General features: G+C 47.7%; 1 protein-coding gene across 1 annotated transcript; it reads right to left on the minus strand.

Moving 5' to 3' along the window:
* Nucleotides 1-7,238: 7,238 nt before the first annotated feature.
* LOC124522158 (keratin, type I cuticular Ha3-I) lies at nt 7,239-11,861 on the minus strand. The gene is made up of 7 exons (XM_047093416.1): nt 11,514-11,861; nt 10,237-10,319; nt 9,531-9,687; nt 8,128-8,289; nt 7,908-8,033; nt 7,569-7,789; nt 7,239-7,356 (listed from the first exon to the last, which is right to left on the minus strand). Exons 1-7 carry the CDS (start codon nt 11,859-11,861, stop codon nt 7,239-7,241), a joined length of 1,215 nt encoding a protein of 404 aa, XP_046949372.1.
* Nucleotides 11,862-12,861: the final 1,000 nt, after the last annotated feature.

Genomic DNA, 12,861 nt, shown 5'->3' on the forward strand with positions numbered 1-12,861 from the left:
ATTCCTTGGCGTCTTGCTCACATCAGCCAGTTTGCAACAGCCTTTGCCTTGAGGGAACTTGAAACCAGCTGCCTAATCTGGGTGCCAACACACATGCACGCACACACACACACATACACACACACTTCAGTGTGTCACTCTCCAAGCGTTAGCTCATCAGGGCCACCACTAACTTCATTTGTGCCACCATATGAAGCCACGTCATGTAGACACCAACATTTCCCTGCCACACTGAGCACATGTTTTAATTTCTTATAAATCTGTCTTTGCCCCAGAAGTTGTACATTTTCCCTGGTCTTCCTTAAATTTCTGATGCACGCTTGTCCCTATATGTGACAAAGTGAGAAACAAAGAGAATACTACCCGGAATGCCTGCATGGACTCCAATAAGAACCTGGCCAGGCCCGGGCCCACCTGCCTGGCACCTGCTCACTTAAAGGTGTCAGCACAAGTTTTGCGATAACAAGGGACAGGCCACATCACGATCCTATCTTCTTACCATTCTAGCAATTCTTGGAACTTTTGGCACTTCTCGCCTGATTTTCCTGTTTCGATGAGGAATGTGAGCAGTTGTTAGATATCGGTGACTCTTCTTTGAAGCAAAACAAAATGGAACAAAGCATTTGACTGTCACTGTCACCCACCACCCCCAGCTTTGAATGCTGTTTCACACTCAGCTGCCAAAGTGCTCCCGGGTGTTTTTGGGATGCTTCTTGGGCCTCTTGATAATTCCTCCTGTGAGTGACTCAGCACTCCCTTGTCTCTGCAGAGCCACCCACGGAAAGCAACCCTGTAAAAGGAGCGTGTGGAGGTGCTGGAAGAGATGGGGGTTACAATGTACATCCAGGAGGAGAAAGGGGACAGAGAGGCCTTGCAGGCCCACATCCCTTCTCCCACACCCCTCTCATCGCTCCCCCCAAGGCCTTCTATCACATTCCATTCCCTGTGGGTCGTCCTGTCATGTCAGTCCCTGGGGCCTGGCATTCCATGGGTCAACGAGGAAGATGAATACCTGGAATAACATAAGAGATTAATGCCCTTTCCAGAATGGAAAGTGGGTCCCGCTCTACCCCAGGGCCTTTTGGTGGAGCTCCCCAAGCTGGGAAAACAGGAGCCCAGGTTACATCTGTCAACAGCAGCAACAAAAGGGCCATGTAGGATGCTGAGTGGGATGGTTCACTGGGAGCAGACAATCTCAAAATTAGACTCTGAGAACTCAAGAGTCAGTCTTCAAGGTTCAAGGTCAAGGGGTCAATGGCAATAATACTAAGGCTTATGTGTGAACGGTGCTGTGCCATTTACAAAGTGCTTCCACACACAGAGACCATCACAACCCCCATGAGGCTGGCGGCCCAGACGTTCTCTCAAAGGAAAAGTCTAGAAGTTGGAGGAGTTGAAAATTTGTCCAAAGCCAGGACCCAAATATCCTGCCTCCAAAACAACCCATAATTCTTCTACTGTAACTGTCATTCAGCAGGTCACACTGTCATTAGCAGGTGAGACCCATCGCCCAGCCCCGCAGAGGGTGGAGCTGGGCTAGGTGGCGGTCCCCAGGTTTTGATGCTCTTACTTCCTTGCTTTGGGAGTGCTGCTTTCTGGGAAAGCCTGGCTCTGGAACTGTTGACCTCAGCAAAGTTGGACTGGCAACCCACGGGAGGAGAAACTGATCTTAAACCTGGGAGAGTCCACCCAGAATTGACTAGAAGGTAACTCTTAGTAAGAGCTCTCACTCTTTTTCTTTCTCTGCCTCTGTTGCCGCTGAAAGGCAATTTAAAAAGAGAGAGTTCCAGACCCATTTATTTCTTTCGTATCCTAAGCAAGCAGCAGACACCCATTTTTAATAATGCGACTTTCTACATTACTTTAATTGAGACCCGTACTGTACCATGCTAATCATTTTTAAAGTTGATAAGGCCATTATCTACTGATTCTTCTCTGCTGAAGTCAAGTAAAGAATGGGGTCCTCTACTAGAAAGGGGCAGAGGCTCTCAGAGGAGTCTGCTCCCCGGGGACAAGCACAGTAGCATGTGGCCAGAGTCTTTCAGAGGGACTTCTGGCATTTCTCTGCACAGCAGCACTAACGCAGGGGAGAGGCTGGCCCAGAGACACCCAGGTGGGAAGGCTGAGCAAGTGTTGAGGGCCCGTCTCCTCAGCTGCCCTCAGGTATGCACACCCTGAATCAAGGTTTTTGGTATTTTCCCCTGGAACTCACTGCCACACCTAAGTACGTGGTCTCTGAGTTTGGGATAAAAGCTCCAGTCCCACTCTGGCTCTTGCCTTGCCCCATGATTTTCATAGACTGATGTTCTGATCTCTATAACAGTTCTCGTTCCTGATATCTCTTCATTCCAACCACTGATTTACAAAAGTGGGAGGGGCACCTGGGTGGCTCAGTCAGGTAAGCATCTGACTTCGGCTCAAGTCATGGTCTCACGGCTCATGAGTTTGAGGCCTGCACTCCTCTGCCATCAGCACAGAGCCCACTTTGGGTCCTCTGTCCCCTACTCTCTCTCTCTCTGCCCGTCCCCTGCTGGCTCTTCCACACTCTCTCAAAAAAAAACATTAAAAAAAATAGAAAAGTGGAAATCAGGGGTGCCTGGGTGGCCCAGTCAGTTGGATGTCCAACTCTTGATTTCAGCTCAGGTCATGATCTCACAATTTATGAGTTCAAGCCCCGAGTTGGGCTCTGTGCTGACTGACAGTGTGGAGCCTGCTTGGAATTCTCTGCCCCCCTCTGTCTCTGCCCCTGTTCCACTTGTGCTCTCTCTCTCTCTCAAAAACAAATAAATAAACATTAAAAAAAATTTTAAGTAGAAATCTTGTTGGAAAACAAGAGAATACTCTTGACCTGAGCTGGGCCTTGGGTTCCCTCACTTGATTGTTGTTTGTGTTCTTTGCTAACATTGGAAAGTGGAGACACCACTGAATGTGGGACAGAAAGACAATGCCAACTGCATACAAATAAAAATGGATGGAATTGGAGCTCCAGGGCTCACTGAAATACAGCATAAACCAGCCACAATCCTCCACCATCTGAAGCACACTGCCATTTCGGGCGACTGAGCAGGGAAGGCACACTCCAGGGTAGACAGAGCTCCTGCCCACCTCACAAGACAATAGAGTAGTCCCAGGATTCCGGAGTGTGGAGGAGGGGACAGAAAGTGGAAGGTGAATCCCAGGCACTCCCCGCCCATCCAGCCTAGCAGATCTGGCCACTTCTCATGGCCACTGGATCCTCTACCCTCTGCTGTGCTCTCGTATTTTCTACCTACATATTGTGTGTGTATCTAAATATATAATAGGTTAGGGGCGCCTGGGTAGCTCAGTTGGTTAAGCATCCAACTCTTGGTTTCAGCTCAGGTCATGATCTCATGACTTGTAAGTTGGAGCCTTCCATCAGGCTCCACACTATCAGTGTGGGATTCTGCTATCTCTTGGGATTCTCTATCTCTCCCTCTCTCTCTGCCCCTCAGACTCATGCACACTTGCTATCTCTCTCTCTCTCTCTCTCTCTCTCAAAATAAACTTTTTTAAAGCAATTCTAAATAAATAAATATATGTAGAATAGATTAATATATTATTAGTTATATATTTATATTAACTATATTATATGTAATGTACATTAATATGTAATGATATAATATATAATGTATATATACATATATGCATACAGTTTATATATGTGGGTACATATACAGTGTGTATGCATGTATCTGGTATGTGCACATATGTATATAAGATAGATTTATAATACCTTAGTGCAATTTTCTCTTCAATTTTACCCCAGCTATTAGCTGGACTTCCCTTTTCTTCTCAGAGATATAGGCTTGGAACACCCCCAACACTTCCATGGCTTTTGAAAGTCTGAAGACCTCCCAAGAGTTTTTCTAATACTTAGGCACACTTTAAAAAAAAATCTCCCGGGGCGCCTGGGTGGCTCAGTCGGTTAAGCGTCCGACTTCAGCTCAGGTCACGATCTCGCAGTCCGTGAGTTCGAGCCCCGCGTCGGGCTCTGGGCTGATGGCTCAGAGCCTGGAGCCTGCTTCCGATTCTGTGTCTCCCTCTCTCTCTGCCCCTCCCCCGTTCATGCTGTGTCTCTCTCTGTCTCAAAAATAAATAAACGTTAAAAAAATAAAAAAAAAATCTCCTTTGGAATCATAACGTACAAACAAAAACCACAAGTCTCTTCAGCATCCAGCATGATGAATCTTCACCTGCTACTTTCTATGCACTGTGCAGTTTCTGCCTGGGACCAAAAGCATTCCTCGAGCACTACCTGAGATCACCTCTTCCTGTCTGCACCCCAAGAGCAGCCACTCTGTGACTCACAATAGCCCAGATTACTTCTACGAGGCACAGGCCCGTGTGCTTCTGTGTACTCACTCCACCCATCCTCAAGATCATCCTGTGAAAACACACTATTATCGCTGCCCCCTTAAAGATGAGGAAACTGGGGAACTTCGTGTTGATGTTATTTGCAAGGTCAAACTGCTAGTAAAGAGCAGAGCAGGGATCCAACCCACAAACTCTAGTTTCAGAGTCACTTTCTTCAACTTAATATTGTGGCCATTGGATCAACAGTTCAAACCAATGGAGTCAGATGTACCAGAGAATAACCACTTGCCTCTACATAGCACTTTGCAGATGGTTTTGCACTTACTTTGAGTTCACATTTTCTAAATTGCATCTGGGAGTGCTGGGAGGAGGCATGAAGCTTGGAGAAGGGGAGGGACTTGCCCAAGGGCCAGAGCTGGTAAAGAGCAGAGTCAGATTTGAGTACAGTATGGACTAGGAACCATTACTGATTTCTCCTTGTCACAAAGGACAGGAAGAACCTGGGGCCAGAAGAGTCATGGGAGCTACAGTGAGTGGTGCCAAGCTCAGGTGAAGTCTCAGCTTTTCCATGCCTTTCAGGCCCTTTGGGGAAGCCTGGGGTCTTGACTGCAGCCTTACTGAGGGGCAGAACAACTACCTGGGACCCGCAGCCCCCGTAGGGAAAGGAGACAATTAGGGGGAAGAATGAAGCCCAGAGGCTCTCTGTGAATCTGGGACTCCAGTGGGGTGACTTATAGGCACTTGCTGTGTCCTGACAGCCCAGAACAACCTTGGGAGAGGGGGCCATGGTGCTTCAGACCCACGATTTCACACAAGGTGGATATCTTAGGTGAACTGATATGTCAAGAAAGGTATACGTGCGTAAATGTCAGGCTGTTCTCTCACTTCAAAAAGGAAGAGTCTTTTTGATGGAAACAAAATGGTCTTAGTTTCAACTCCTTAGTCACACATGAGGCATCCCAAAGAGTTTCCACCTACAACTTTAGGTGGGGTTGAAGTGACATCTCTGTCTGTACAGAGCACAGGGGGTCTGGGAGGTTCAGGGCTCACTACTTGGTGGGTTTCACAATATTTCATCTTACACTCCTACCAGAAAAATGCTGAGCACACACCTATAATGTGTTTACTTATCCTTATATATTATTTTTATGGATTTTATCATATGTAAATATGCCACAAAATATTATGTGTGTTACAAAACTTACACTGTATGCTACTAATGAAAATTTTTTTCAAGTTTATTTATTTCGGGGGGGAATGAGGGACAGAGAGAGGAAGAGAGACAATCCCAAGCAGGCTCCGCACTGTCAGCACAGAGCCCAATGTGGGGCTCAATCTCATGAACCGTGAAATTATGACCTGAGCTGAAATCAAGAGTTGGATTGAGCCACCCAGGCCCCCCTTAACAAAAACTTTTAAAGGAATATGTAATCTGTGATAAAACTTTTGCAATTATATTTGTTGTGATTATTAAATGGGTATAACATTTGCCCTCTTCCAAAATACCATGATTTAATAATATGAAAAATAATATTAACATTAATAATACTTTGGTGGGGCACCTGGGTGGCTCAGTCGGTTGGGTGTCTGACTTTGGCTCACGTCGTGATCTCACTGTTTGTGAGTTCGAGCCCCATGTCGGGCTCTGTGCTGATAGTTCAGAGCCTGGAGCCTGCTTTGGACTCTGGGTCTCCCTCTCTATCTGCCCTTCCCCACTTAGGCTCTCTCTCTCAAAAATAAATAAACATTAAATAATAATAATAACAATACTTTGGTGAAAGGAATGTAATTAAATAAGTCTTTTTTTTTTTTCAAGTAGGCTTCATGCCCAGTCATGGAGCCCAAAATGGGCTTAACCAACTGAGCCACCAAGTGCCTCTGAAAATAAGTCTTTTTATAACATTGTGGTTTGATAATCTATAATAAGCTGACTTGATATTCTGAACCTAAGTACAATGTATTTCTGCATTTTTTAATAGTTATTATAAAATCTATAGGTACAAAAATCACCATAACTTGATTTGGATGGCTATAAAGAAAACCTCTCTAATACACAAAGATAGAAATCGAGAAGATAATTGTTGGCTGATTATATTTTCTCCAGTCTTTTTCTAGGTTCAGTATTTTCATGTTGCCAAGAGGTATGGGCTTCCTCTCGAGATTCACTTCCTCCTGATGATGTACCATTTCTGTGGTATTCCCTCTGAAGAGCTAGACAGAAAATGTTTGTAGATACCGTCATGTGGATTCGCCAGTTTTTCCCCTATCACCTTCTGCCCATACCCGAAATTCACATCAATAGGTGGGTGATGTCTGGAGACTTTTCCTTTGAAGGAAGTCACATGACCCCTTCATCTGATGAGAGAACACCAGTCACTTTTTATTGATACAAGACACCCAACTGGTGAATGAATGAACAAAAAAGGACAATTATTAGGTTTGTGCCAGAATAAGAGTTTATTAGGAAGTTGATAAGGGACCCGTACTGTAGTATCTCCAAAGACCAAAAGAGTGACAAGGAAGATTTTTTTCCAATTATGTTCAGTTTTGTAGCCTGCCCATCAGCTCCATCATTCTTTCATGTAATTATTTTGAAATCACATTTAGGTAAGTATTTGTTCAAGCATAACTTGTTACACGAGTGCGTCATCGTGATAATAGATATTGCACGATTCTGTTGTAGATTTCTCTATGTGCTCAGAAGACGGAACGAACTGGTACAGACTTTGCCGTCTAAAGGATCAAGCCAGGCAAATCAGTAGAAGGTAGAGTTGACACTTAGAAGCTGGTGCTGGTAGAAATTTTTCCTTTGTCCAAATTGTGGTCACCATAGGAGATGCTTGCATGAAGTAGAGTTGACATGTGACTTTGAAACCCTTCTCCTCCTGCTGGCACCGGGGCTTCTAACGCACAAAGGTGTTGCAAGGCCCGCACCGAGCACGTTGGACACAAGGATTGGTGACGCAAGGCCCAATGGGTTTGTCACATGCATTGGTTGTGGCACATGGGTTGCAGGGGAGCCTGGAGAGAGAAGATCATGGGGGCAAATTAGAGGGAAATGAGCTGAAGACATAGGAAGATATTAAATGCACTCTGTGTAAGAATATAGCACTTCCTCACACTGCCTCCAACCAAAAGCTTGAAATTATAAATTTGTCTCCATCAGGATGATTTCTCATCCCCACGGCAACCTCATGCACCCCCAAGGGAAATAGTACTAGCTTCCCACTCACTTGCAATCCTCGCTCTCCAGCAGGCCCCGGTACGTGTTGATCTCGCACTCCAGCCGGGCCTTGACGTCCAGCAGCACCTGGTATTCCTGGTTCTGCCGCTCCAGGTCACAGCGGATCTCGGCCAGCTGGGACTCCACGTTGGTGATCATGCACTGCACCTGGCCCAGCTGGGAGCTGTAGCGCGCCTCGGTCTCCGTCAGCGTGTTCTCCAGGGAGTCCCTCTGTGAGGGGAACATACGGAATGTCACAGAGCCGCTTCTCAGGGGGCGACTCCGTGGGATTCCAGAGAAGTCACGGGCTTCACCAGGTGAGGAGAGGGTGAACCCGAGCGACACCCACCAGGTTGTGCTGGGCCTGCAGCTCGATCTCCAGGGCGTTGACCGTGCGTCTCAGCTCGATGATCTCCGCCTGGCAGGACTGCAGCTGCTCCGCACTGGACACCACCTGCTTGTTCAGCTCCTCGGTCTGAAACAGCACAGGGGACGAGACAGGGTGAGACCCTGCCTCAAGGGCCGCGAGGGGCCGAGGGGCCCGGGCGGCCGCGTGCTGAGATGCCCACCTGGGTGGTGAACCATTCCTCCACGTCCCTGCGGTTGGTCTCCACCAGGGCCTCATATTGGCTCCTGGTCTCGTTGAGCACGCGGTTCAGGTCCACGGTGGGGGCCGCGTCCACCTCCACGTTGAGGCGGTCTCCGATCTGGCAGCGCAGGGTGTTGACTTCCTAAAAGAGGAAGGGGAAGATGGAAAGAATCACAAAGGGTTCTGGTGCTCTCTTCTAAGAGAGCAGGTCAGCTTGTGATCATTCTTCAGCTTTCAGCAGCTCTGTGCCACCAGATCCTCTCATAACTGGGTTCTGTAATCAGTACCTAATCCGTGTATTCCACTTGGCAAAGTATTTCACCCCTAGGACCACTTTCCACCCCCATATTCGGGCTACGCCTCCTCATTTAGAGCAGCGATTCAGCCTCCAAGCGGAGATATGAGAGACCACCATGTACACTGTGGACCCCAAGCACCCAGTTCAGTGTTTTTGCTCATACACCACACAGCTTCTTAGGTTTGATTCTTAACCATGGCTAATAAAAAGGATAGAGTCCTACTAAAGAGGAAATAAAGAGTGCTTACTTCAAAATCTCCCATCTGGGATGGAATAGACCTAACTGGTGGTTTGGTGATTCTATCAACCTAGATTCTGCTGAAGGAAATAAGTATCCATTCATTTCCCTGCTATCTCTTCATAAAGCCAATATAACTTGGTACTTGGGCTTAGGTGGTTATCAAGCTTGAGTTGAGGGCCATCTCTACCACTTACTATATGGCTTCTAGAAGCTTCTAGGAGTCTCAAGCTCTCCATCTACAAAATGAGAACTACCTCTGGAGTTCTAAAACACTTAGCACAATGTTTGGCACACAATAAGCTCTTGATTACTATTAACCATCGCTATTTACATTGTTCTGGTATTTAAGGTTTGCACGAAATGTCTGTCTCCTTTATCACGCAACTGACCAAGAAGTGACAGTAAGCATTTTGCTCAGCATTTTCTCCAGACAGCACTGACTAGCAGAGAAAGCTGGAGGAGAAGGAGGAGAGGTGGTTTTGTTTCCAGCTGAGCCCTCTCTGCTGGGTGGCCATCCTGGCCTCTGCAGGTGCTTAATGGGGAACTGGGATACAAGATCTCTGCATCCCCGCAGAGCGGAGGAGGCTGGGAGCGGAGGAAGCCGTGGGCACTGCCTGGTTGTTGGTCTTTCCTCATTACTGGGCTTGCCAACTTCCTTCACTCTCACCCCCGCCTCTGGCAGAAACATCCTACTCTCATGTCACAGGTTTTCAATTGCTCATTCTCTACAAATCCTTTTGTTTGGAAGACAGATTCCTCAGCACGTAGAGCCTCTCCCACACCCCACAGCAGTTGGAAACAGGCTTTGGCGAGTTTCAGCCTGTTGCTCTTTGGGGAACCTCACCTGCTCGTGGTTCTGCTTGAGGCTCAGCAGCTCCTCCTTCAGGGACTCCACCCGGGCCTCCAGGTCAGACTTGCACAGGGTCAGCTCGTCCAGGATCCTGCGCAGGCCGTTGATGTCCGACTCCACCAGCTGCCGCAAGCCCAGCTCCGTCTCGTACCTGTGGTACAGGGGCATCAGGGACCCGCCAGACGGGAATAGGCCTGGCCCTGACTCTGGTTTCGTTCAGTCTGTCAGACAACTGGAAGTTTGGGGCTTATGGTTTCTACAGGCTTGTCTCTCATTCAGGTTTTTAACACTGAGCAGTAGCTCCTAGAGGAAAATGCTCTGGGAATCGGTTTTTGGTTTTGTTTTTTGTTTTTTGGGTTTTTTTTGGATAAATAAAGAGCCAGTAGACTTAGGCAATAAAAGTTGATACACTGTGAAATTTCCGAAATTAATTCACCTCTCACATTCTCCTGATTGCATTCTGTGCAGAGCAGAGCAATGGCGGGAGACGGAGGGATGCCTGACTTCTCTCCTAGACTGGAGGGATGTCACCTTACAGAGAAGCTGGAGGAGGGGTCTGCATCTAGAGATGAGAGCTCTGAGCTCTGCTGAGCAGTGGCTCTGTGGATCCTGGGGGAAACGTCTAGGGAAAAGCTTTGTCAGTGTTGAGGACCGGCTAAGGGGCAAGAGGAGAGAGGGGACACCCCACTCGTCCACTCACTTGGTCCTGAAGTCATCTGAGGCCAGCTTGGCATTGTCAATCTGCACCACCAGCCTGGCGTTCTCTGCCTTGCTGCACAAGATCTAGAAGACCCAAAACAATCTAGGATAAGCTTGGTTATTTCTAACCAACAGCAATTCCTGCTGATGCACTTACATGGAAGGGACAGAATGAGAAATCACACTGGATCTTATATAAGATCATTAAATGCTGTCCACGCACAATAGGTGCTCAGTAAATATTTGACAAATCAAATTTGAAAAAAGAATACTGAAATCTGCGAGAAAAGTATCAGTAGCTAAGTAATCTTTTTCTTTCCTAGTAAGCAATACTGAGAGGCTGATAATAATAATAACTAACATTTTTTTGAGATACATATAGAGAGAGAGATAGCATGAGTCGGGGAGGGACAGAGAGAGGGGGACAGAGGATCTGAAGCAGGCTCAGTGCTGACAGCAGAGAGCCCTGTGTGAGGCTTGAACTCACAAGCCATGAGATCATGACCTGAGCCAAAGTCGGACACTCGACTGACTGAGCCACCTAGGTGCCCTTAACATTTACTTTTAAAAACCCATCATAAATCTGGCATTGTTCTAGGAACCGAAGATACAAAAATGAGTCAACACTGGATCCACCCTCAAGAAACGTCCAGTCGGCTGGGGAAAATGAATGCGTAACTGGCCACTGGAGGCACTGGGTCAGGGAAGCAGCCATGCCCTCCCAGCCATCCTGGCTGGCTTTGCACGATTTCCTCCTAGGAGGTTTCTACCCTTTCTGACTTTAGCTAACCATTTTATGCCCTCACTGAACACGGAACACCAGGAGAAGTCCAGAAGCATCCAGGTCAGGAAAATAATTCGGGTAATTAAGTACCCAGAAGAGGACAGGAGCAAGAAGTCAGAGTAGTCAAAAGTCCAGATGAGGGAGAGAGAAAATGGTCCAATTCTTACAAAAGGTTCTGCTTCCTCAGCTTCCTTCTTGGGTTCGGTGCTTTTCTTTTACCTCAGGGTAATAAATCTGGAGCTTGGCAAATGCACAGAAGCATTTGGAGGCGGCTTTAATTACAGCTTATTTATGCAAAGTGCTGCTACCTTCACATAGACTTGCACTATGCAAATATTGAGGCCTAACAGTCCTGAGCCTCGTATAAAATGGGCCCTCAAGAAAACAAAATGGAAAAGCCGGACATAACTGAGAACCTGTATTGTTTCTTAATCAGACCGCAGATTCCCTCCCTACCATTCCGGCTGGAGGCCATGTGGTGCCCACCCCCTCACCTTCTGCTGGAGCTCCTCGATGGTCCGGAAGTAGGACTGGTAGCTGGGGCACACGAAGGGCACCTGCTGCTGGCACCACTCCCGGATCCTGGTCTCCAGCTCCGCGTTCTCCCGCTCCAGCTGGCGCACCTTCTCCAGGTAGCTGGCCAGGCGGTCGTTCAGGAACTGCATGGTCTCCTTCTCGCTGCCATTGAAGGAGCCCTCGCAGAACCAGCCGCAGTTGCCCACGTTGGCGGGGATGTTGCAGGCCCCGGGCAGGGTACAGGTGTGGCAGCTGGGGGGCACGCAGGGCCGGGAGCAGCAGGTGGAGCGGCAGCTCAGGTTGGGAAGGCAGCAGTTGTAAGGCATGGTGCAGGAAGGAGGGAGCGAGATGCCTGGCTGAACACGGAGTTCAAGTTCTCCAAGCCACAGAGCTATGGGTCTCCTGCCCCTGGGGAGCATTTATACCCCTTCCACAGAGGGTGTGGACATGGAAGGCCTCCCTTTTTTTCTTACTCATTTGGTGATTGTCAAAAGCCCTTCCCCCCTGGTTTGTTATGTTTCCTCAGAAGAGTCCCTCACCTCGTAAAAGACTTTACTTGGGCTTCTCGCTAAGTCAGGACTCCTCTGCCATGCTGTGCATCAATGAAGTATGAGCTTCATAGAGTGGCTTCAAAGAGCTGGGCTCATGAATGCCCTGGGCTTCATTAGTGGGGTGGGGCAGGTCCGGGGACACTATTGCTGCTTTGCCTCCTGGCTTGATGGCCCGGACTCCTTGGCGAGCCCCCAGCTCTTCTTGCTAAGATGCGAAAGCACAGTTCTTGCCCGTGTATCTTTTGCCAGGTCAAATTTCCAAATGCCAAATGCCAAATTCATGGTTCTCAGAGAGAGGAATAGATCCCTTCTGGAATACTTAAAATAGCCTGGCTCCCAGGGCTCTGTTTCTTGATATGGCAGAAATGTCCATGATAATATAAATCAACCAAATAACAGATAGTCACCAGGATAACAGTGTGTCCGGGGCACTGTAAGGAATGGAAGGTTGGCCCAGAGCTGACAGAAGGAGCTCACACTTGTTGAGCACCTGTACAGGCTCACCTTGGTGCTAAGCCCTTTTCACAAACATGATCTCATTCATGCCTCACCATGACCCTACAAGGTACATGATATTATTCCCATTTTACAGGTGGGTAAATGGAGGCATAGAGGGTAGGAGGTAATGTGTTGTGAAGCCAGGATTCCAACACAGAGAACAGTGATCTCTGTTCATCACCCCATGCTGCTTAAATACAAATGAACTATCTCCTTCCCTAACTTTTTCAGACAGATAATTTCTTCCTCCTCTGTGAGGTCTCATCTCACTTTAAGC

Source organism: Lynx rufus, unplaced genomic scaffold (assembly GCF_022079265.1).
Source record: "Lynx rufus isolate CCGP_SWC_20201006 ecotype Redwood Valley unplaced genomic scaffold, mLynRuf1.p SCAF_34, whole genome shotgun sequence".
Lineage (NCBI taxonomy): Eukaryota > Metazoa > Chordata > Mammalia > Carnivora > Felidae > Lynx > Lynx rufus.